The 24,187-nt window shown below is 41.6% G+C and overlaps 3 protein-coding genes across 5 annotated transcripts; all 3 read right to left on the bottom strand.

Annotated features, from left to right (window-relative positions):
- Nucleotides 1–95: 95 nt before the first annotated feature.
- Nucleotides 96–3,204, bottom strand: LOC133912018 (uncharacterized). The gene is made up of 3 exons (XM_062354545.1): nt 2,889–3,204; nt 1,369–1,678; nt 96–1,291 (listed from the first exon to the last, which is right to left on the bottom strand). The coding sequence occupies exons 1-3, from the start codon at nt 2,967–2,969 to the stop codon at nt 306–308; spliced, it is 1,377 nt and encodes a 458-aa protein (XP_062210529.1). The 5' UTR covers nt 2,970–3,204; the 3' UTR covers nt 96–305.
- A 9,378-nt stretch (nt 3,205–12,582) lies between these two features.
- Nucleotides 12,583–14,563, bottom strand: LOC133912016 (uncharacterized). The gene is made up of 5 exons (XM_062354543.1): nt 14,412–14,563; nt 14,177–14,297; nt 13,985–14,088; nt 12,994–13,125; nt 12,583–12,883 (listed from the first exon to the last, which is right to left on the bottom strand). Exons 1-5 carry the CDS (start codon nt 14,412–14,414, stop codon nt 12,857–12,859), a joined length of 387 nt encoding a protein of 128 aa, XP_062210527.1. The 5' UTR covers nt 14,415–14,563; the 3' UTR covers nt 12,583–12,856.
- A 791-nt stretch (nt 14,564–15,354) lies between these two features.
- On the bottom strand, nt 15,355–20,952 carry LOC133912015 (TSL-kinase interacting protein 1). 3 transcript variants are annotated; one of them, XM_062354540.1, is made up of 14 exons: nt 20,805–20,952; nt 20,564–20,716; nt 20,390–20,472; nt 20,253–20,300; nt 19,230–19,339; nt 18,518–18,602; nt 18,155–18,428; nt 17,795–17,971; nt 17,567–17,670; nt 17,041–17,279; nt 16,623–16,947; nt 16,121–16,525; nt 15,895–16,032; nt 15,355–15,813 (listed from the first exon to the last, which is right to left on the bottom strand). In XM_062354540.1, exons 2-14 carry the CDS (start codon nt 20,682–20,684, stop codon nt 15,634–15,636), a joined length of 2,289 nt encoding a protein of 762 aa, XP_062210524.1. In that variant the 5' UTR covers nt 20,685–20,716; nt 20,805–20,952; the 3' UTR covers nt 15,355–15,633. The 3 variants fall into 3 exon arrangements, with proteins under 3 accessions (XP_062210524.1, XP_062210526.1, XP_062210525.1); XM_062354542.1 differs by having other exon boundaries at nt 16,647–16,947; XM_062354541.1 differs by having other exon boundaries at nt 20,564–20,719; nt 20,805–20,926.
- Nucleotides 20,953–24,187: the final 3,235 nt, after the last annotated feature.

Genomic DNA, 24,187 nt, shown 5'->3' with positions numbered 1-24,187 from the left:
CTTTATAAAATTTATTTCCGTTTTATCGTGCTAATAAAAAAATTGTTGGCTCTTCGTGTCACTGTTAATCCATATAAAAGAACACCACACACAACTGAGAAACAAGTCATTTGCTGTTCAACCGGCTACATAAATGAGTCAAAGAATGTACCAACATTACAGGCTTGCCAGACACATGGGCCTGAAACAAGAACCACTCTCCGGAACAGAGCTGGAAAATTGTGGCAGGGAACCATTATCTCCCGCACCCACACAGCTCTCTCCCAACATCTCTTCTACTTCTTATCTACCTCACTACCAGATGATTAAAACGGGACAACATATGGCAACTGGTAGACATGAAGGTCCGGCAAAAGAGTCGCTCTGGGTTGCAACGAAGGCTGCTGCTCCATTGATTGGAACGGTACTGAACCATCACTTGCTCTGCAGTTGGTCATGCTGGCATCAGAGTTCCTTGTACTGCTGCCAAGCAGCCAGTCTTGCTCACCATGATCGGAATCTTCCAACTCAAATGGAAGTGGATTCCAGGTAACAAATAGATCTCTAAACTTCTTCTCCTTCTTCTCAACCTTCCGGCATTTCTTTCGATCTGACCTGGATTGCTTAGCCTCCTGCACAGGAACTGCTTCTGCATTCCTACCGGAGGAGCAAGGCTCTTCTTTGGGAAGAGAGGCAACAGGCTGCTGGTGCTGCTTTATGACAGGCAACTCCACCTTTGGATTTTGCATAAGGGGAGGCTGCAGCACTTTTAGCTGGCGAATCACAGAAGTAATGGTCTCCTTCATCACCTTTGCACAAGGTAGGGGGCATTTTCTTTGAATGTTGGATGGCAACTGCTGATCAACTCTCTGCAGAACCATGGAAGGTGCAGCTTGAACTCTTTCTGTCGTCTTTGATGGTAGAATATCAACTCTTCCCATCAATCTCGCAGGTGGAGGAACTACAGTACCCGAAATTTTTGCAGGTAGAAGGTCAGCATTCACAGATAATTGGGGCTCTCTTTGTTGTGCAACCTTTGTCGTAGACTGGGGATCATCTCTCCGCATGAACTTTGCAGGGAGTTGTATACCCACTTGTTTTTGTACAGCTTGACTTCCATTGATCCTTTGCTGTGCAGCAGATGTTGATTTCACGTTCATTTTACTGTGATGCTGGATTGAATTTTGCTTGCTCAGCAGGGTTGAACCTGTTCCCATTTGTTGGACCAATGGTTGCTCAAGAATCCTTGGTTTCTCCAAAAGAGCTGCTGGGGAATCAGGATTACTTTTAATCTTAATGCGAAGGATGTTCCCTGCAAAATCACAAGTTAGGAAACCCGTATCTTGAAACAAAATTGCTACTACTACAAAAACAAAACAACAAACCCACCGTTCTTAGCTTGACTAGGACTGGGCAGTACAACCTTTCGTCTCTTACTGCTGTCCTGTGAGCTCTCAGGAGAGCGGCGTGCCATCTGGATAAAACATGGAGCTCCATGCTCTTCTGAGAGTCCACTCTTCTCCAACTGTTCAACTGACTCTTTGGAGACCTTTATGGGCTCCTGACAAGCTGTGCTGATATCTTCATGCTTTCTCTTCTTATGGCTGTGCTTTGAATGTTTAGAAGTCTCACCCTGGAAAGCTTTCTTGTCACTCCTTATGTCTTTCTTCTTTTCAGCCTTTCCCCTTTCTTTGTGGAGCTTCAGCCACCAGAGTAATCGTCAGTTCTGATTTAGAACAGACGGCGGGAAAGCAATGCAGCATTTTGGTAATATTGCTAGGTAGTTTCGTACTTACACAAGCACACAGCAAGAAACAAATGTAGCATTTGCACAGAAGAAGTGCTATCAATTACAGTTCAGCCATGGATGCTTCACAACCACATAATTGCAATCCTTACAATCATATTGAACAAATTCCCTTATATACAACAGAAGCTAATTAAACCTGCAATACTGTTCAATCTAAATAGCACAGAATCTAACAAAGAACACAGTCAAACAAATGCGGTGAGATGATATTTCTATAGTGTTAATCAAACATCAAAAATACATCATACAACAAGACAACTCTTCATAATCCATAGATTACATAGGCTGGCAAATACAAGAAAAAACAAACGTGAGTATAGCCAATGAAAAGCTAATCCAATAGTCACAGAAAAATGTCGTGAACGGTAGTACACGGTCATATTAATCACGAAGGCATGTGCTGAAAACAATCATATTGGAGCAATTTCAGTTTTCAAGTATTGCAAGCCAGAAGAAACTATAGAATGTTGCAAATCATTTGTCGGAACTTTAGAAAAGCGATCAAAGCTAAGAAACACAGCTGTTGGTCATGGTAACACAATCAGTTTCAAAAGAAATTTCATAGTGCATTATGATATCACAGCCACTCCGTTTTTAACTACACAAAATCTTCCAACCACCATTTTCCAAATCAAATTTGGGCACCACATCTCCAAAATCCAAATAAATTCGAGACTAGAACCATAATTAGCCATGCAATCTAAGTCCAGAAGCAAAGAGCTTCCAACATGGCTACACCCAGTCATATGGATCTTTCCGAGCAAAGCAAATTCAGGATACATAATTTTACAAATGCAATGTGCGTCTGCCAAGTCGATTTCGTTTTTCTAGGTTTCTTGGTATTTAAAACATAACCATTCAGCCAACATTAGAAATCGATCTGAACTCGCGGTTGTCACTTCAAGTTTTCAATCAATCATACCGACCTCGCGCAGCAAAGCTACACAAGATTCAGTGTCTTCTACCCACCGCAAGGGTTAGCTTCCCGGCACGTACGATACCCAAATCACACACGAACAACCCACAGATCCGATCAAAACCAACAGGCAAGAACAAACGATCCGGCACGTGCGTGTGTAAATCCGATGGTTCAACAAACCTTAGCGGTCGACTCCGCCTCGGCCACGGCCACTGGGTTTCGCACGTACCCCGGCGGCGGGTAGGGGAAGCACCTCGACATGGCCGACGCGAGAGACCGCGCTCAAGTCCGCCGGATCACAGGATTAGGCGGCCAGGCCAGCGTAATCGACTGCGAATCGCTCGGAAACGACCGATTCGCGGTGAGAACGCGCCGGAAAATTTCTGGAGTGGCGAGATTTAGTTTGGCGTGGCGGCTAGGGTTTCGTGAGGAGGGAGGGGAAATTTTTGCTAGGGCTGCGAGAAAAGGGAGCAAAGAAAGTCTCTTCGAGGATTGGGGGGGGTTGGCCGCTATTTAAAGCCGGTGGCGAGGAGCCCGAGTCGTGCGGGAAATTTGCGCGTCCAACTCGATTACGCGCTCCGTCCCAAGACGAAATCACTGACAGGTTGGGTCACTCGCACGGTGAGCCTACATGCCAGTTAGACACATCAGTAGTCGGGTGTCCTTGGGGCGGTACGCTGCGCCTGCGAGGCGGTGGTGCGGCTGGGTTAAGTGGCGGCCCCCGATTGGCTACATTGGCCGGGTCCCGCTTGCAGGCGAAGGTGCGGTTGGGTAGTCCCGTGTGCAGTGTCGGGGGGAGGGTGGGGTGGGTGGGGGCGGCACGGCGCGGAACCGACAAGAAGCGTCGTCAATGACGGTCCGGCACGTGGGACGCGGCCTTCGCGTTGCCAGCAAAGCCCGCGGGGTATGGCGAGGCGCGTCCGCAGCGGTCTGGGGTGCCGAACTAACTGTAATTAAACCTCATGTTTACACTATGAATTTGGACCGGCTTAACCTTTAAGGACCTGATCTTTTTTAATATATCTCAATTCTATTTTTTTGAGGTTTGTAACACTATATATATATAGAGAGAGAGAGAGAGAGAGGATAACACTCTACATTCTAAATATAAATTTATAAAGAATAGGCAGTATTTCTCATATATTATTTCTCTCTTTTATAATCATTCTCTCGAGTAATCGCTAGACTACATCTGGAAGCAGTAGTTTTTTAACATGTTATCAGCATGAGACTCTGTCAAGAGATAAGCTAGGAAATTAGATCGTCTCGCTCACAAGTACGTATACTCGTTGTTACTGTGTATTTTGTATCAAAATAGATCTGAATCGTATGAATAGTAGCAAATATGTAGCATGAACATCGTCGTTGTGTAGAGTCGATTGCATGAACAAGTAGTGATCGTGTGCACAGTAGCGCCCAATTGCAACGATTTACACGGTGAGATCGGAGGGGCACGTAGCCACCGTCACCACGTCGCTGGTCGACAAACCGGTGATGTTTCCTACACAAAATTAAGGTGGCTCGAAGGCCACCACCACAAATCGGAGAATAGAAAGAAAGAAAAAGGAAAAAAGGGGGTACATCGCCGGTATGAAGCTCGTGGCCTTCACGCTCCGCTGTGCCCTGTCGTCCGCTCAGGCCGCAACCATCACACTCCGACGGCTGATCTGCTCGGATCCGGCGCCCCCCTCGTCACCACCTGCGTCGCTTGACACAGCCACGGTCGGCGTCGCTATGCACTGTGCACCACCGAGCCACCGAGACGCTCGAAGTGCGCGCCGCCGTCATGCACCATGCCCTGCGCCTACCGTATGCAGCTGGGCCGCCGCCTAGCCAGTGTGTCGGTGCCCTGCACGATACTGAGCGTTGCCTACCACAACTCAACATAGTTGGGAGGTGGTTAGGGTTTCCAAACCCTAGCTGTCGTATATATGCGTGGCGAACGGATGGGCTGGACCAGCCCATTTGATGGCAGGCTGGCCCAAAAGGAATAAAAATCGATGACAAATAAGAAAAAAATCTGAATTTTGCATTTAGCCTCCCAGTTTTTTCAATATTTGAGTGCAATCCCTAAAATTTTGCGTTTAGGCCCTTGGATATTCTGAAGATAATCTAGACGCTCTGTTTTTGCATAGAAGTACCCTAAAATTTGAATTTTGTACCTATTTTTGCAATTATGCAGTACTTAATTATGTTATTATTGTTTATGTACTATTAATTATTGTTTTTACTGTTTAAATTGCCTATTATGTGTTTAAATTCAGTAATATTCATATAATAGTATAGAAAATATCGAAAAATTTGCAGCAATCATATTTAGCAATACGATGCAACTTTACTAGTATTAAACTTGTGTCATTTAAATTTGTAAATTATTGGCATCACGAACAAGGTGTTCGTTGAGTTGAGTGCAGATGGCTGCAACTATCTCGCTTAGGCATCAGATGTCTGAATTGTACTTGAGCAGAAAGGCTCGCGCTGCAATTGGTTTCGGAACAAGTAGTGCAATTGTTCTCATAGAGGATGAGAATGATCAGACACTTCATTTTCTCTGCCAACATCTCTTTCCCACTTTTAAGGATGAGTACATGGTAATGACCAGCGCTAAGTCACTATGAGAGGCACTGCAAGAGCATTTTGAGCATCTTAAGTACACCATCAAGTCTTTCGCAGAGCAAAAATGAGTGCGGCTCCATTTCTATGACTTCGAGCATGTTAGAGAGTACAACTCTGTGCTGCAGCATATTTGCACACTATTGTGTCTCTGTGGGAAAGATATCATAGAAGAGGAGAAAATTGAGAAGACTCTCTCTACTTTCCACCTAAATGTGGCAGAATCCGCACGCAATCACCGTCAATCGAATTACAAGAAGTATTCTGAATTGATTGATATGTTGGAACTCCATGAGGTTCATGACGAAATTATAAACAAGAACTTCTTATTCCAACCGTAAGAGAAGAGTAGTGGCCTATAAGTCAATCACAACTCTTTCAAAGTGCGCAAAAACCGTAATAAGAAGTGGGGGAAGAGAGGAAAGAAAGTGGTGGTAGACAAAGTTAAGTCTGGTGATGATAATAGAAGATAGAAAGAAGTCAAATTATATGGTGAGCAGAACCAAACATGCTATAAGTGCGGTGTTTGGGGCCATTGGTCCCAATTTGCAAAGCACCAAAGCATGTTGTGGAAGCTTACCGAAAAAACAAAAAATGAGCAGTCAGAAGCACACCTCACCATTACAGTGGGGATGAAAGTGGACAAAGCAACAATAGTTAAAAGGGAAGCATCTCACATATAAGTTGATGATGCTTCTACACCGACAGTGAAAGATCTCCTAATGAAGGATGTGGAGGCCTCTACTTTGCCCTCCTTCACTGCTATAGAAGATGCCATGAAGCATGAAGTGGAAAAGAAAGCCATTGAAAATGAAGTGGTCGAATATTTCACAGACTCTATCTAGAATTAGAATAATTAGTCATTTATTTAGTTGTTGAATTTAGAAGGATTGAATGAATAAATGTAAGCTCTAGAAGAACAAACCTAGCTGTAAATATTTTTTTAATAGTTAATGAAGCATTTAGTCTTGTTGCTACTTACTTGCATATGAATGATTGAATGCTTTATTCATAAAATATGTGTGGCGTCCGCATAGAGAAAGTATGTATTGTGGGTAGTAGAACCACAAACACCATCTTAAGAGAAATGATATATTTTCAGTCTGTTAGAAATCGCTCTGGAAAAGTGATAACTGTCACCGATAGTGATAAATGCACAGTAGATTCTGGAAGAACCACAATCATACTATCTATAAGAACTATTTTGCACATTGAAGAAGCATTGTTGTACTCTAAATCTACAAAAAATCTTTTAAGTTTTAAAGACATTCGCGCTAACGGTTTTCATATAGAAACTGATGAAGAAGAGGATAGGGAGTACTTACACACCACTAAATGTGATAGCGAAGTGAGAATAATAGAAAAACTTTCCTCTATGAGTAGTGGCTTATACTACACTCACATTAGGGCACATGAAATGTTCACTACCTTGAAAACTATGTTTCATAGTGCAGAATTATTTTTTCTATGGCATGATAGATTAGTTCACCCTGGTCTTAGAATGATGAGGAACATAATTACTAACTCACAAGGTCATGACATAAATGTGAAAAAAAATCCGAATCATGAAGATTTTGTATATCCTTCATGTGCTACCGAAAAATTAATAATAAGATCGACTACCTTGAAGGTATAAGATTAAATTCCTGCATTCCTAGCCCGAATCCAGGAGATATTTGTGATCCTATTCAGCCGTTTTCTGGCCTGTTTTGATACTTTATAGTATTAATAGACACATCCACGAAATGATCGCATGTATCTTATTATCTACCGCAACCACATATTTGCAAAGTTGATCTCACAGATCATATAAATCAGGAATAATTTTCCAGATCATCGTGTGAAATCCAAAGGAAGAAGAAGGGGAGTCAGTTGAGACCTAGCGATGGTATGGAACCTCAGGAAGTAGGCATATCAGATTTGAACCTTCCCACGCAGGAAGAAATCAGCAAAAATACGTGCGCTGAAATCGACGCTGGTAAACTAAAGAACCTTGCTCCAACAGTTAGAAATTATGAAGAGCAAGATGAAAAAACATATGAAAGTGCAGTCTATGATGAAATAGTAATACACTATATAAATTCAGGGAAATTCTAAAATAGAGCAACCACAATAGTCGATACATACTTTGCAAATAAAATTGCCACAATTATAGATCTTGACCATGAGTCTGCATCGCTCACTGAATGTAGAATGAGATCAAATTGGAAAGATTGGCAAAAGGCAATAACAACTGAATTGTTATCCCTGAACAAAAGAGAGGTTTTTAGACCAGTACGCCGCACACCTCCCCATATCAAACCAATAGGATACAAATGGGTTTTTGTTCATAAGAGGAATGAAAGGAACAAAATTGTGAGGTACAAAGCACGACTAGTGGCGCAAGGTTTTACTCAATGACCAGACATTGATTATGAAGAAACATATTCTTCAGTGATGGATGGCATTACCTTTAGATATTTGATCTCAATGACAGTCAATCTGGAGATAAAAATGAAATTGATGGATGTTGTGACCGCATATCTTTATGAGAGCTTAGATTCGGACATTTATATAAAGTTATCTGAAAGAATACCATTGCCGAATCAGGATAGAGGAAATAGACATCTTTATAGTGTATAATTAAAGAAGTTGCTATATGGGTTAAAATAGCTAGGTAGAATGTGGTGCGATCATTTGAGTAAATTTCTTGAAAAATGAGGCTACATGAACAATACGGATTATCCTTGTGTATTCATAAGAAGGTCCTATAATATATTTTGTATAATATCTGTATATGTAGATGATCTGAATATCATCGGTATAAAAGAAGAAATAGAGAAAGCAAGTTCCTACTTGAAATCTGAATTTGAAATGAAAGATTTGGGTTAAATCAAATTTTGCTTGGGCCTGCAGCTAGAGCATGTGGTAGATGGAATCTTTGTACATCAGTCAAACTGCACTTAGAAAGTGCTAGAGCGGTTTAGTTTTGAAAAATCATTTTTCGCTAAAACATCTATGGTTGGAAGATCATTGCAAGCAGATCAAAGATCCATATAGACCTAGAGAAGAGGGGGGAAGTGTTGGGACCATGATTCCCATACTTAAGTGCAATAGATGAGCTGATGTATCTGGCTAATTGCACTAGGTCAGACATAGCGTTTGCAGTAAATCTACTTGCACAATACAATGCAGAGCCCACTAAAAGGCATTGGAAGGGTGTGAAGGATATTATGTGTTACTTGTAAGATAGCAAAGATCTAGGTCTATTCCACAAAAAGAATCAGGACCTAAGTCTGGTTGGATACATAGATGCTGGATACCTATCAGACCCGTATACAACGAAATCACAGACTGACTATGTTTTTTTATGTGGTGGAATTACAATTTCCTGTAAATCGTCCAAGCAACGTCTTATATCTACTTTGACTAACCACTTGAAAATAATAGCTCTATATGAAGCCGCACAAGAATGCGCATGACTTAGAAGAGTGATTAATCATATCCAGCAGTCATGTGATTTAAATACTACTAACATCTCTACCATTATATATGGAGATAATGCTGCATATGTCGCACAAGTGCAATCAGGATATGTGAAAAGCAATTTAACGAAGCATATCAACCCTAAATTCTTTTATGCTCACGAATTGCATAAGATGAACAAAATAAAGGTAATGCATACTAAGTTATGTGAAAATTTTGCAAATTTATTCACTAAGTTTCTCCATGTATCTATTTTTAAAAGATGTGTTCGTGGTATTGGAATGATGAGGCTTACAGAGTTACACATTTCAGAGGATATTTTTCACATAATACCGTTACGAAGAATTAAATCTTAGTAAAAAATATTAAGTACCCAAAATTAATCATAAAGATTATATGAATCATTTTGGTTGAATTATACTAATTTTCTCTTAGATAAGTTTTCTGAAGTTTCTCATGTTAAGGTTTTTAATGAGACAATTCGTGTGACCATGTCGCGAGTTATGTACTATTTCTCCTATTTTTTTACTGGGTTTTTGAGAGCTTTGATGAGACATGCATTTCGCGAGAGTGCTCAAGACGGAGTGTTAGGAACATGAAGTTTACAACAGGATTTGAGCCCGTCTCAATTTCTTAAGATGTGGTCTTTTTTAATATGTCTTCATCTCTTAGGGTTTTTTAACACTATATATACGAAGCAACACTCATTGTAAACATAGATAAATAAAGAATAGATAATCTTTTTTCTATATTGTATCTATTTTACAATCGTTCTCTCGAGGAATCGTTGAACTGCACCTGATAGCAACAGTTTCTTAACACGTAATTTATCCCGTTGATAAATACCCATAGATAAATACCTAAATAGGATAGAACATAGGTAGTATTTGGTATTCATAGGTATATTCGTGGAAAAGAGTACTACCCGACAAATATAGATATGAGTAAAACATATCTATACCCATAAAATCCGTTTATCCACATAGTTATCTGATAGATGAGCTTAAAACCTCCAAACCGTAGCGTTAGACCACCTCCAGCAGATACTCTAAAATTTCATCATTTATACTACTATTATAGCATCCACTAATACTATTACAGTATCTTCTATTTTTTTTCATCTCTAGCAACTACGCTATTTCCTACCTTATATTACTCTCCTCCCCCCTCGACCCACGTGCATACTCTATAAACAATGTTGCGGAACCTGTAAACAGTATTGCAGAATACTCAACTTTGGAGTATGCCTGCACCCACCGGCATCCCTGTAGCGTAGGATAGAGTACCTGTTGGAGTTTCAAATAGTATTGTGGAATCGGTAAAAACATTAGCTTTTGGATGAAACAATAATACGGACTGAATTTGCAGAAACTGCTGAAGATGTCCTTAGTTATTCAGTTAGCATCTTGCCCACTTATCCACTTAGTCCCCTGCCACCAATAGCTATGCGCATCCAGCGTTCAAAAAACCGTCGGTAACCACCCAAAAATCGCGGTTACTGACCTTCTCGGTCCGGTCCGGTTTCACAAACCGAACGGTAACCGAAATTTGAATTCAAAAAATTCGAAAAAATAAAAAAATTCAAAAAAAATTCAGAAAAAATCTTTAAAAAAACTAGACACAATTCTAAGACCTTCTGTGAATTTTTTTTTTTCAAAAATAATGTCGTTTGCATCATATTCTATAGGGAGAAAGTTTGAAAAAAATAAAAAAAATGAAGCGTGCAGCTCAGTTATTAACTCACGTTAAGGAAAAGTGTAACATGCAAACACATATTTTTATTTTATAAAACATATTTTAAGAGAATCTTTAAAATTGATTTCACTTTATTTAGAGTTTTATTAAATTCTCTATGATTTTTACAAAGTGCACAAGCATAAAGTGAATATGTTAAGAAACAGTATTGTAATTAACTTTTTCATGTCTACTATTATTTTTTCTACGTAAATTATAGTATAAATAAGCTAATGAAAGTGGTTTCACTAATTTTTGAGGTGTGATGGGTCAGTTATGAATTAATCTAGTCGCAACACATTTACACAATCATGCATGTTAGAATAACTAATTCATGAGTTCATGTATTTTTAAAAGACATAGGATCATGTAAGAAGACTAACAAAATTAGTTTTATGATTTTTGAATTAGCAAAGAGTAAACTATGCATTTAACTTGGTTTAACAAATAAAATTTCTCACAGAAAATTTTGAACTTTTTTATGAGTATAAATACTTTTATCATGTAGATCATGTTACAAGAAAGCCAATAAAATTTGTTTCACTTGTTTGAAGCTTAGATGAATTAGTTATTGATTTTACAAGGTTGAGCATTTTTTTTAGGTTTTTTTTGAACTGCGCTGAAATTCGATAAAACCGTTCGATAAATCGAGAAAACCGAGCGGTCACCGACCCAAACCGCTCGGTAACCGACTAATTCAAAAATGCGAGAAAATCGCTCGGTAACCGACCAAAACCGAGCGGTTACCGAACAGCTAAAATCGCGATTTTTTTTTCAAAATTCAAATTTTACCAAATAAATTTTTTTCAATTTTTTTTAATTTTTAACCGATAACCGCGATTATCACGCATTTTCAGTTACCGCATGAGCTCGATAACGTAAACCTTGTGCGCATCTGTGCCTATACTCTACACCCCCGCTCCACCCCCAACAAACCACGTCGCTCCCCGCCTCGCCTTGCGTCGCTACCTCACCGTCCCGCCCCGCAGCCCCATCGGCCTGCCGCCTCGCCCCGCAGGCTCATCGTCACCTTGCCCAGCCTCACGTCGCTGCCCAGCACCACGCCGTAGGCCCGTCACCATGAGCCCACGACGCTATCCCTCACTGCACTGTCGGCCCACCCTACCGCCCTTTGGGTAAAAGGGTATATCCATGGACGATAGCTACTGCACGTGACGGGTTTAGCTCCTGCCTTTACCCGTGGACATTCACAGATGTATCCATATACAGATAAAAAATCAACAAATACGAATATAGATAAGCACTACCCTCGCCAGCCGTTCCTAATAGGGCAGGGCCGCGGAACCCGCTCGAGCGGCTCGTGCTCGTATCGGTGGCTCGTTGATCGCTGCGGAAATTTCTCATGGGGTTTCCACGCTAGAAACAGCAGCAAAGTTGCCGCTGCGCTTGAATAAAAAGGTGAGTTGTGGGTGAAAAGTACCGAATCAAAATCCGATTCGGTACAAGAAACAGAACGATTCAGATAGTCATAGGGATCAAGTAGCAAGCAGTTGTATGTTTCTGACGCGCCGAGCCAACCCAAACCAATCCAAATTTTGGCCCTGGCTAGAACATTGACCTCAATCATGTTTAAGATTAAAGTTCGAGCCATCCCCGTAAAAATTTTCCACAACGAATTTAGTGTTATTATACTGAAATCTCTCGAACCAACTTAGACAAAACTGGGACAACCAAAACAGCAATTCCCGAAACAAAATTATGCCGTCGGCTCCTCGAGGACCAGACTTCGGTTCAAACCAAAACACCCACCATGAATGTTAACCAGATTTGCTTGCGGACCACGGGACCAGTTAGCACCTGCTGCTCACATGAGCAAAAATACCAGCCCTATTGTCATCGTAAAATTACAATAGTGAACTCTATTACAGATGCTAGGTTTCCAATTAGCCACATAGCCCTATCAATTCGATAAAACATGGGCACTAACAATCCAAAAGCAAATAAATTATGCCCAATCCAATAAGTACTACTAAACTTTGAAACCCAATGAACTTCAATTACCTAGTCACAAAAGATCTTATTGTGCTGCAAGTGGCACATGGAAGTTGAAACCAGCCAACTATCAATTCTGAAACCCATAGTCATCAGGCATTACAATAGTGGTCGGAACCTTGAGAGAAATTTAACCACCATCATACAAGATGTCTTGACATGAGTCACAAATAAAAAATGAAGCAGCACAACGCAAGTATGATGACAGTCTTCAAACCTAGTTCGGAAAGCGCAAAATCTAGTAAACAAGAAGCCATCACCAGTCCAAGCCTCTGAAAAATGTGTCACTCCGAGGCCCATCACACTGAAAGGTCTTTTATAAATCATATGAGAAGCTTCTCGATAGCATCCTGCAATTCATTAAATTTGATTAATCCACTGGACATGCAAATATTAGAAAATAATAAGTTTTAAACAACAAAATAATAGATACCAGAAAATCTAGTAGAGTTAGAATCACCTTGAGACTCAGTATCGGCTGTTTCAGTGTGCTACCCTCGTTGCTGGTCACTGAGCAAGCAATGACCGGCCTTGTCACCCCACAAGCGCGACCAAGAGCTTGCTTCGAAGGAACAAATACATATGGCACATTCTGCACATAGCATAGATCAAAATAAGTTAACCATGGGTGTCTGTTGTCGTATTCAACAAACTCGAGTAATGCTTGAGCAATCCAAAGGAAACATGTCAAAATTTAAAGTCCGTGAGTCAGTAATTATCAAAGGTGCATATAGGAGTAGTCGTGCAAGTTCTTCAAGCAGGATAAAGCACAAATAGAAGCATCTAGAACTATATAAATGCACATCTGTTGAAAGGGGATCCGTATATCGTGTGCACTTAAAGGCTGAATATTCAATAGTTCAATATGCACGCCTTATGCCACATAATAACATGTGCTAATATTAAATGATCTAGAATAAACTAACAATTGTAATTAGTGGACATATCATTCCATACCATTTAGCATGGAAAAATAAAAACAAGGACTTAAAAACACAGGTTAAGAGATTAGACTTTGGACAGAGTTACAACAAACCCCTATTGTCCAACAAACAACAGTAACAACGATGCAGTGGTAGCGTAGTACAAGCAAGAACACCGATGAATTAGGGTCCATATAACATCCCAGGTGTATTGAAGACCAAGTGGTTAACCTCAAGTTGAATAAATGCAAATCCTAGAGTTCCTCCAACAACTGGACACACACACCAGCAGTTCAATTGAACGCAGTAGCTCATTCTCACTCATAACCCAACATGGACACACCATGAACAGACTTAGCAGCATCACAATATCACATATTCACAACGAACACAACGTACAGATTACACGTCCACAAAGACACAAAAACTATCCAATATTACTAGACCGCACAGTACAAACAATAATCACACAGCACCAGTGCAACATATATGCGAAACAAAACAAAAGGGAAGAGCAAAAAACGGTACCTTATCCTCAGCTAGCAAGGGGAGGTGGAGGAGGATCTCGAGCGGCTCCGTGTCCGCCGCCATCACCACGAACTCCGCTATCCCCCTGTTCAGGGTCTTCGTCGCTGAACAAGGCACAAAAAATTAAAACCACATACCCCAAAAGTCACAGAAAACAACACAGTAAACACGAGAAAGGAATTGATAGGATACCTTCGTTGGCGCCCTTCTTGAGCTGCTTGTAGTTGGCGGCCTGCTGGATGAGGTCGAGGATCGTAATCGTCAGCTGCGCGTCCGCCAGCGGGTACGCCTTCGGGTTCACCGCCTCCTGGCTCTGCAAGGCAACAAAAAAATATCCACCGGCTGTTAGCGCGCGACGGGCTCTATTCGACGGAGACGAGGCGGAAACCGGAGAAGAAAGAGGTGCGCTGAGGGAGGTCACGCTTACCATTTTCGCGAGGCGAGAGTTGATTCGTGAGGAGGAGGAGGCAGCCGCCGCCGGGGAGGATGGGTTCTAGGGTTTTCGAGAGAGGCTCTGAGTGGGCGGAGGAGCTAGGGTTTATCGTGTGGATGCCTCATATAGCCGCCGGGTGGGTGGTTTCGACGGCTAGGATTGCCTCTGAGATTTCTTCCTTTCCCTTTCTGCTCGTTTCAATTTTTCTTCCTTCGCTTCTAAGGTTTGTAAAGTAGGAGATAAGTAGGTGCACTACCGTGGTCTCAAAGCCGCATAAATATTTTTTTCTTGATTACTGTAAATTTAACAGCATATATGCACACTGATCCATGTACATGTGAATTGGAGTTGTAAAATTTTAGATAAAGGCATACCTAAAACGTGATAGGTCACATTTTAAGCACTAGTCGTCATCTCTCTTGTATTAACCGTTCTATCTTACTATCACCTCATCTCTTGACTTACATTTAATCTTAATTCTAAATATTATCAGCTCAAAAGAAATTCTAAGTGTTATAATTGCCGCCCTTCCCTCCACCAACACCCCCCTCAAAAAAGAAGCTTCCAAAGCGGGGTAGTCAATGAAAAGCACAACAAGCGAAGAATAGCTTGATAGTATCAATTTTTCTTCTAGACCTTAAATTAACTTTGGGTTCTCACTTGTTAGATAACAGAGTTTTTGCAAGAATCAGTATTGTTCTCACAAAAATTCTTTCCAGTTAGATATCAAAAATTTCGTAATAAACAGTATTGTTCTCGCAAGAACCCTATAAAATCCGTTATCTCATGCAATCAATCCCCGAAGTCATTATTTTCACCTTCAGTGTCACATATTTTCTGAACTTATTGCGCTGAAGAATCTAGGTCGACATATCAGATGTGAACCGGATGCAGTGCACAAACATTCTGCGCTCATTAAGCATTGGGCAAATTGATCTTATACACGGCCAGAGAAGCTTTATTGTAGCCAAGCGCCTGTATGTGCTTTTTGTACAATAACACCACAATTTACATGGAATACAGGTTAGCGCATCCTTTATGTTATCTTACAACAACATGCGTCCCTCTCGAATGTAGCAAGTCCGCATCTGTTGGATTAGCAGCAAACAGCTCACTTGGACAATATAAAGCCTCGTCTTCAGCGAAATGCAGCAATGGCAGTTCCTTCATAGCCAATGCAGCAAGTAGAGATGGATGAACCCTAACGCCCCCAGTTCTACATGATGGATGGAATCGAGTCATTCTTATCCATCGAGAAGAATGACAGGTTTCGAAATGCATCCAGGCTATTTGCCATCATGCGATTCCAACTATTTTGACTGTCCCCTAAGAGTAAGTCATCAGCTTGATATCTCACGGACGGTATCTCCAAGTCCAGTGGTCCAAGCGAATCAGGCTGTCAAGAAATAAGATAATGTAAGCTTCAGGTCAGATAATGCCACTTTATAAGAAGGAATGCTATGATTTCGTCTAATACCCAATATATGTCAGCTAGAGACTGATCTTTCAACTCATTAGTGCCGTCATTTCGGGGAGGTGATTCGGCACAAAGCTCTTCTTCATCTTTGGCATCGTCGTTATAAGGATTATCAGCAGCCTCTGCTGCAGCCAAATCCTATTGCATGAAACAATATATAAATAAACAAGGCCAAAATGTATAAACATGTTTTGCTTGTAGAAGAGCCCAAAAGGTGTCAGCAGACCTGAAGAAAACCTTGAAACCCTTCCGAATTTGAAGGATGAACTTCATTGTCACTATCAGGAGAGCTGCTAGAGGGAGTGTTCGAGCCTTCTTGCTTCCTGGCTCCTGACAAATTAAAACTGAACTCGTCACATGTATCTTCTGCTCCCCAGATGGTTGAATGGGAAGTATGGGCTGGCTGCTCTGATGCTTGATAACGAGAAGCATGAAAGGCAACAGCAGCATCAAACGAGTCATAGCTGCAGGGATTCTCAAGAAACAAAGCATTTTTGACACTAGAAGTCCCTATACAATCCAAATTAGCACCCTTGGATGCTTCGGTCAGTAAGTATCCAACACTCATATCAGTAAGGGTATCTGCCCACTCTCCTTCGGATATTGCAGCACGATTCATTCCGTGATCATCCTGAATTATAGTAGATGTGATTAGTAAAAGGAAGATAGCCCATAGGAACGTTCAGTTGTTCACTTTACAGAAGTATGCAAGAGACAGGAAGTAGAACCTCAAAAGCTTGAGTTACAGACACCTGAACTTGCTTCTGCCTGCCGAACTGTGAGGGGGACGCATTAGTGGGCTGCTCTGGAACCTCAGCGTTCTTGCCTGTACTAGATGGTGTAATATGCAATAATGTTGACTGGTACTTTGAACTACAAGGATATTTCCCATGAATACAGTTACTGAGCAAAGTACCATCCTTTTGCACACAAGCCTTATTTCCTGAGGGCGATTTGACTTGGATGTCTTCCGGCATCATGCAATTCTCAAAATGGGTCAAAGATATTTCACTTACTCCTGCTTCAAGCTCAACAAGGGAAAACCAACCATACCTTAACAAAAAAATAGGTCCATGAAACAGTTAGCAATCATTAACTAGTGGTCTTGTGGATTATGATTTTATATCAAACAGAGAAATTATATACCTTAATCGGAAAAGAGAAGGGCTATTCACAGAAAGAAACACATCAGCTACTGCAACAGTATCTCTTGTTGTCCACCGCTGATATGTAGCTAATTCCTCTTGATGAGCACAATAAGGAAAAAGAATAAGCTCTCCAGATGTGATATTTGAGTTACCCCATTTGCGGTTCAGATGTTCTAGCACAGATGATATTTTCTTCCTAGAGCTTAATGTGAGCTCCAGATATGGATTATGTTCATCCTGTTAAAAGGAGACAAGGCTGTCATGTCATCTTCAAATTGCTCACAGATTGTAGAACTGAACAAAAGATCTCAATCCCACACCAATAATAAAGAAAAATTTGTTCAAAATGCAAAGAGCACTAATCAAGTTATCCATGCGTCATCTTTCATCTATAATTTGTACTTATGTGACCATGGAAACCTGAGTGCTCGGCCAATATTTCAGCAGTAATAACTGTCATGTTATATACGCAGGGAAAATGTGATTCATATGCAGTTTTCTAGTGACAAGAGACCATGCTTTACCTTCTCCAAAGCCTTCCGTGTAGCTTCATTTATTGGAAATAACTGCAGCTTAAGCTTCGCGGGTGCTTGTGGATCTACTTCCTTCATATGATTTGTGCTAATGCCTGCCAATGCAGAATAAAAACATCAAGACAATATGAACCTGCATCTGCCACTGTTAACCTCAGATAGCATGTGAACAAAGTTCAGTAAATACAAAAACTAAAATGCAACCGCTAGAAGCAATACCATCAGCTGTAGAAAGGTTTTTTGCTGATGAAGTCAACGTTCTTGCATCAACATTACATAACAAGCTCGGGTTAATTGTGTTGCGCTCGAGCTCTTCAGCTGCATCAGCAACTAAAGAAACACCAGCCATGGCCGCTCTCTCCCATTTTTTATATGCAGAAGATGCAACAACGCCACCTAAAACACAGGTCACCAGCTATCCACATTAATGCAACAAAGGTTCAACACTATAGAGCTCCTCTATATGATAATTTTTGTTAAATCATCAAATACTTCGTCAAAACTAAAAGCATGCAGATTATGTACGATCAAATACGAGTATAGCTAAGTCCGATCAAAAGAAAAGAGAAGATGGTCCACCTGCCCTCCTTTTTTGTTTCACAGTTCTTGTGGCAGAGAGGTCCCCTTTAGTTGCTCCTGACTTGTTAGAATTTGTTTCTGCGATCCGCTTGAAAAATGCCCCCTTAGGAGATGCTACTTTGCTACCATTTTGAGTATCCACCGACAAGAATTTTACGGGGAAAGGCTCATTGCCGGGAGTCTTGCTAACAACTGAAGATGGAGAAGATAGGCACATATCCACTCTCAGACACTTTCTTCTGGACTTGTTTCTGTCCTTTAGCAATTGATTCCCCTATTAAAGGACATATTGCATCAGAAGAAGAAAAAACTGAAGAAATTTCGTACTGAAAGAAAAAACTTGAAGACAAACAAGTAACACACCAACGCTTCTACAAATGTTTTGAATCTCCGAGGCTTCAGATGCAGCTTTGATGCGCTGCAGCTAAATTTTTCAAGCAGAGACCACCTGCATCAAATCCAGCTAATATCTGAGAATTTTCAACGCAATGTAAAAGAAACGGTGCAAGCTCAACTGAAATGGCAATGATTATCAACGACAGGCAATATCCACTCAATTTTCTCAAGGGCAATTCACATGTGAATAAAAAAAATTATTAAGTAACCTTCCTCTACTTCCCACAACTCTTTTTCCACCAGCAGTAAAACAAGCACAGCCTTAGCACTGAAATTGTCATTAATATGAATAAGTTCTTCTTTATTTAGATGCTGTATGTAACGCAGGAATAAGCCAAGCTCTTCAAAATCTAGAGAAACCCATTTTGACTTGACAGTTCTGACAGAAAGATACACAACAGACAAGTAAATAGGACAAGATGTCTACTACATAACAGCACAACGATGACCGGTAGTCTTAGCCTTCAGGTATAATAGCCAGCTAGCTACAATCTACCAGCATGGTTTGTAATAGAAAGACAAGATATCTGAATCCTAAGTAACAGAATACGCCAGAAAGATGGCTTAGAAAATATTACAAAGTAACTGCTAGTTTTTTGCTACAATGCTATGCAAATAAAGCCAAGTATGAACTATGTTTTCTCAGACAATTTGCACATCATAAGATTTATTAAATTACCAGCGGAGCATAGCAGCAATGGTATCCTTGGAGTTTTTTGCATCAAGTGAGAACCCAGGACCCAATAGCTTCTTCATCCGTCGAACAAGACGATAGTAGTAATGTCTGACCTATATTGCACGAAAAGCATTGAATGTTTTTACATTGTGTTTATATACAATGGAAGCAAATCTTTTGTACAATAAACTAGCAATGTGATGTTGTAGGAGAAAATTAAACATTTGTAGTAAGAAAGAATTACAAAACTAAATTAATCTTTTTGGTGGTTGTCACTTAAATCATGCAAACTGCCCAGTGCTGTCAAAGATGCACACACCTAGCACTCAAGCAACAAGCAGCGTGAAAAAATGCCTCAAGCTGCTCTAGGTGCAGTGTAAAATGTGAAGTGTGTGCCTTTTATAGTCAAGGTGATGGCACTGCGATAGTAGGCCTAAATGTAAGACAGGACAATAGAAAGAAAACCCAAAAGTCTGAAAGATGCTAGACCTAAATGAAAGCTAGCAACATTGACGTGTGGTTCTAGATCTCATGATCTGGATTTGAACTGTCCATCAGACACACAAGCTTGAAAGGAATTAACAAATAAGTAGAATCGGCTACAAGTAAAGAAGAATGGATGGCTGCAAGGGGAAGGAGCTCATCCTCAAAGAAATGTTGAGATGGAGCTTGCAATGATACAATCCTCCCTCCTGCAGACCTTCTATTGCATCAACATCAGAAAGAATGGCTTCCCATAATCAATTAAGCATATGTAAATGTTAAAGGGATGCCGATGCTATGTCAACCAACAACAAAGGCGTCGGTAGGGAATATAATCTTCTAGCAGTAAAATGCCAGTCAATTCTGGATTCTTGACATATGATATATGTTCTTTCAACTCTAATCATCATGAAAAATGAAAGCCCTTAGAACAGTTTGTAGAGGACTAAAATTCGAAGTCTAATGCATAACCTTTTCACCTTGAACTACCCAGATCAGTTAAACGTAAAATGTCATAGTAACATCTTGTTGAAAATGAAGTACCTGATCTTTGTTTTTACTCTGGACACGGTGTGTAATCTTCTCAAAGTTCTGGAAAAGGGACACGGGATTACCATCTATCAATTAGTATGCACTAACTAATTTGCAAATAACAACAGAGCATTGCATCCAGAACTTACTTTTCCTACTTGCCGCAGCGCATTGAAGAAATTCTCCTCCTCTTCTCGCGTCCATGCGGCCCATTGCCGAGTCGGCTTTTTCACTATCAAATTGAGCATAGCACAAAGAGATCAGGCAAAATCCAGCAGGTAGTTTTTGGGAGAAAATTTTCAAAAAGAATCACAAAAACGAACCAGGCTTCTGATTGGGATCGGAAGGCGGCGTTGAATCAGGCTTCTGATTTGGGTCAGATGTCGGGGGGATCTCTATAGTTTGAAGGAGTGGATTCAACTCTTCGCGCGCCTCCTTCTCCATGTCATTCGTAGCACAAGTATCTCGAAATTTCTCTGCTTTGGGGCCAAAAACAACCTAAAATTACGAAATAGAAGAAAAGGTCGTAGGATTGAATGGGCAATCAGAGCGAAGTAGACTGACCGTGGTGGCGATCGGAGAGATCCGTCAGTGGATTCTGATTTGGGAGAATTTTTTTTTGCAGAGTTTGAGGAAATTTGAGGTTGGGAAAGTTAGGGATTTGGGTGAATTGGGAAAATTATGGAAGAGAAGATGAGTGCAACAGGTGAAAAGGGGATCTGTCGCCACGTGTACCTCCTTTTTCGATCGCACGGCTATGCTTCTTCCAGGTACGATATCCAAGCAAACTACGCCGTGGTATCAGATTCAGACAGCGTCGGTCGGTCGGTAGGACCGCCCCCTGTCTCTATTTTGCCATCGTATATTGGTATTTGCAGTATTGGCTTTCGAAGGGAATAAAGTGGAAAAATACACTTCCGTCCTCTTATGTTCCTGGTATTAAAAAAACTATCTTTCACAAATAAAATGATAAGAGTCAAGTCACATGAATATTTCAAACTCGAAGAAAAGATAAAAAATAAAGAAATATCAAAATTACCTGAACAATCTTTTTTCCCTTTGGTTTGATGGCTAAAGGCCTATATTTACACGGATATACAGAATGTAAATATATAAACGTGTCTCTAAAAGGTAGGCATAGATATATATCTTATACTATACAATTATAGAGCGGGCTAGCTCAGTAATTATCCATACGGCTGTAAGGCGATTGTCCTAGTGACGGATCGTTGTTGTGGGTTAATCCTAGATAATAATTCTGAGGTGTACCGGTCGATAGACGCGTGAATGACGCTTATAATGTGATGAACTAAGAACATCAGAGGTTATCTAGATTTATACCTCCCGAGGGATAACAACCCTACATCATATGTATTTGGTTATGAGTGTTTGTGAACTGGTTACAAATGAGTTTCACCTCCCCTCTAGACTCATTCCTCTTGATTTATATACAAGAGAAGGAGAACTTACAAGCAGACCCCTTTCAGTAGATCCATACCTAGCTAGATATTCTTTTCTCAGGCTATCACCACGTGGAGCGTGCGTGCTGCACCTTGCGCTGGTGGTACTGCAGGACCCGTCCCATCCTCTTGGACACCTCCACTTTTACTTTACTCGGTACCCCCGTCTATCCCCTCGTCGTGAGCCGCAAGCTTATTTGCCAAGCCGTCCACGCTCATGCGGGGCCCGAAAGTCGCGCGGTGCTAGGCCCTCGGGCTGCGGGGAAGAGAGAGCAGAGAGGGAGTGAAAGAGCGGAGAGGATGGCGTATGGGGGAGAGAGCAAGTGGCTCTCCGGTGTTGCGATGGCGAGCGCCAGTGAGGCGTGGCGTCGCGTTAGAGGAGGAAAGAGAGGAGCGCGGCGGGGGAAGTGGTCGGATGTGCGACACGTGGACGGTAGAGAAACACGCGTGGGGGCAGGCCGACGCGGGGTGAGCTGGGCCGGCACTCGTATGGGAGGAAGACGGCCGCTATCGTTGTTGGATGAGACGCGCGGGGGAGAAACGGAAGGCTGGGCCGGTTGGCTGGGCCGCGCGGGGGAAGAAGGGAGAGGAGAATCCGGCCCACGGAAGAAAAAGAAAAAGAAAAGGAATTTGATTTTGAGATTAAATTCAAATGAGGGATTCGAATTTGAATTAAACTTTGTATTAGGATCATTTCAAATAAATATATTTGAATTATTATTTGGGCTTGGTCTCGAGTTTATTGAAGATGATTTGAATCAAAGGATTTGAATTCAAATTGGGTTGGAGCGAAATAGAATCTAAGAGTAGATTTGAAATTGAGAGACATTCAATTTCAAATCTCCACACAATAAACGTAAAATCTCAAACCAAAGCATAAGAGCCAATTTAATGTAGGGACTATTTTGAATTGATTCTAGTGCACCTTGGAACCCTATTTAATTTAGTATACTTAATATATATGTTTGTATTCATACTGGTACATATACATTCATATATACGTATTTCCTTATCTTAGTTTGCCTAATTAATCATAAAAAAGTTTTAATTCAGACTGAATTTTGCAATTAATTAATATGTTTAAACTCAAGAAGTTACATACAGGACCCATCCCATTATCTTGGATGCCTTCACTTTTACTTTACCTCAGTAGCCCTGCATGTCCCCTCGCTATGAGCCGCAAGCTTAACTGCCAAGCTGCTCCGTCCCAACCTTCCTTGAGCCCGCCTGCGAACTCATCCGCTTGCCTAGTTGTTCTACATACCCTGTCCCATTTGTCGCGCGATGCCAAGTCGATCCACAAAACCCCACTCCATAGCATTTAATGCTACAGGATGAGGCACTACCCATCTGTACTGGCCACGACTTTGTCAACTGAAGGAGGTGCCTCGGGAAAGAAAACACTTGAGTAGAAATCAATAAATGCGAGTAGAAAGATTAGGTATGGACGTCTCGCGACCAGAATGGGCTAGTCATGGGATCACAATATATTGCAAGGAGGCTGGTCGCGCAAGACTCACACTAGTCGAGCGAGCCTTAAACTGGTCGCGCAATGGTTCAGAGTTCAGGAAATATCCCCTGTCGGTTGCCATATCATTTGTGAGTCCCATTAGCTAGGACGCCCCCATACTCAATACTCTGACAATCATTTATTTTGACGCCACATTGTACCAGCGTGTCAGGCGGACACCATTTGCGCCCTGGTGTTAAGCAGCCATCACTTATGCCATGGTGTCAGGCGACCACCACTTGCACCATTGTGTCAGGCGACCACCGCTGCACCAGCAATAAATGCAGGCCACCTCACTACACATGGGGGTGGCCTGTGGCCTCCCTCCTGGTTTATCTTTTCAAAGGCTCTGAAGGCTTTGGGTCTCCGGAGGCACGGCCTTCAACATCGCCTTGGAGGGGACTGGAGCCTGGCGGTCTTCGGGCTTGAATTTCTGGGGCCAAGGGATGTCGAGGGTCCTTAATAGCGATTCCCCCAACAGCAGCCCCTCGGGAGGATGGCCAGCGGTGCGGCTATCCCTGGGTATCCGGAGTAGGGCCTTCAATCCTTCAATGATGCTGAACATTGGAATGCCGGTCATGGGTGCAGGCTGAATACCCAACGTTACCTACGAGGGAGATCATTAAATGCAGCGTACAATGGGTGATGTAATCGCGCCTGTCCGGTCGGTATAAGAGATGAGTAACGCCTTGGTATTGGAGCATCGTGGCGAGCGGTTATGCCTCCCTATGATTGCAGGGAGAGGAGACATGACGTGCACACTCGCTGCGAGGAGGTAACAGCCCATTCCCTAATTTATAAGGTGCGTGTTGTGGATGAGCGTCATTCTCATCAGGTGCCTCTATTTTTATGACTCGAGTTCTTGCGCACGCATCCACCAACCCTAACCTTTGCATATTCCTAGTAGATAAGCTCTCTGCGCCGCTTCTTCAAGAGGCCATGGCTCGCTCCAGCACACATAATGGAGCGGGCTCAAC

The sequence above is a fragment of the Phragmites australis genome, chromosome 3 (assembly GCF_958298935.1).
Source record: "Phragmites australis chromosome 3, lpPhrAust1.1, whole genome shotgun sequence".
Lineage (NCBI taxonomy): Eukaryota > Viridiplantae > Streptophyta > Magnoliopsida > Poales > Poaceae > Phragmites > Phragmites australis.
The sequence above is the reverse complement of the archived record's forward strand: the minus strand, read 5'-3'. Positions and strand labels throughout refer to the sequence as shown.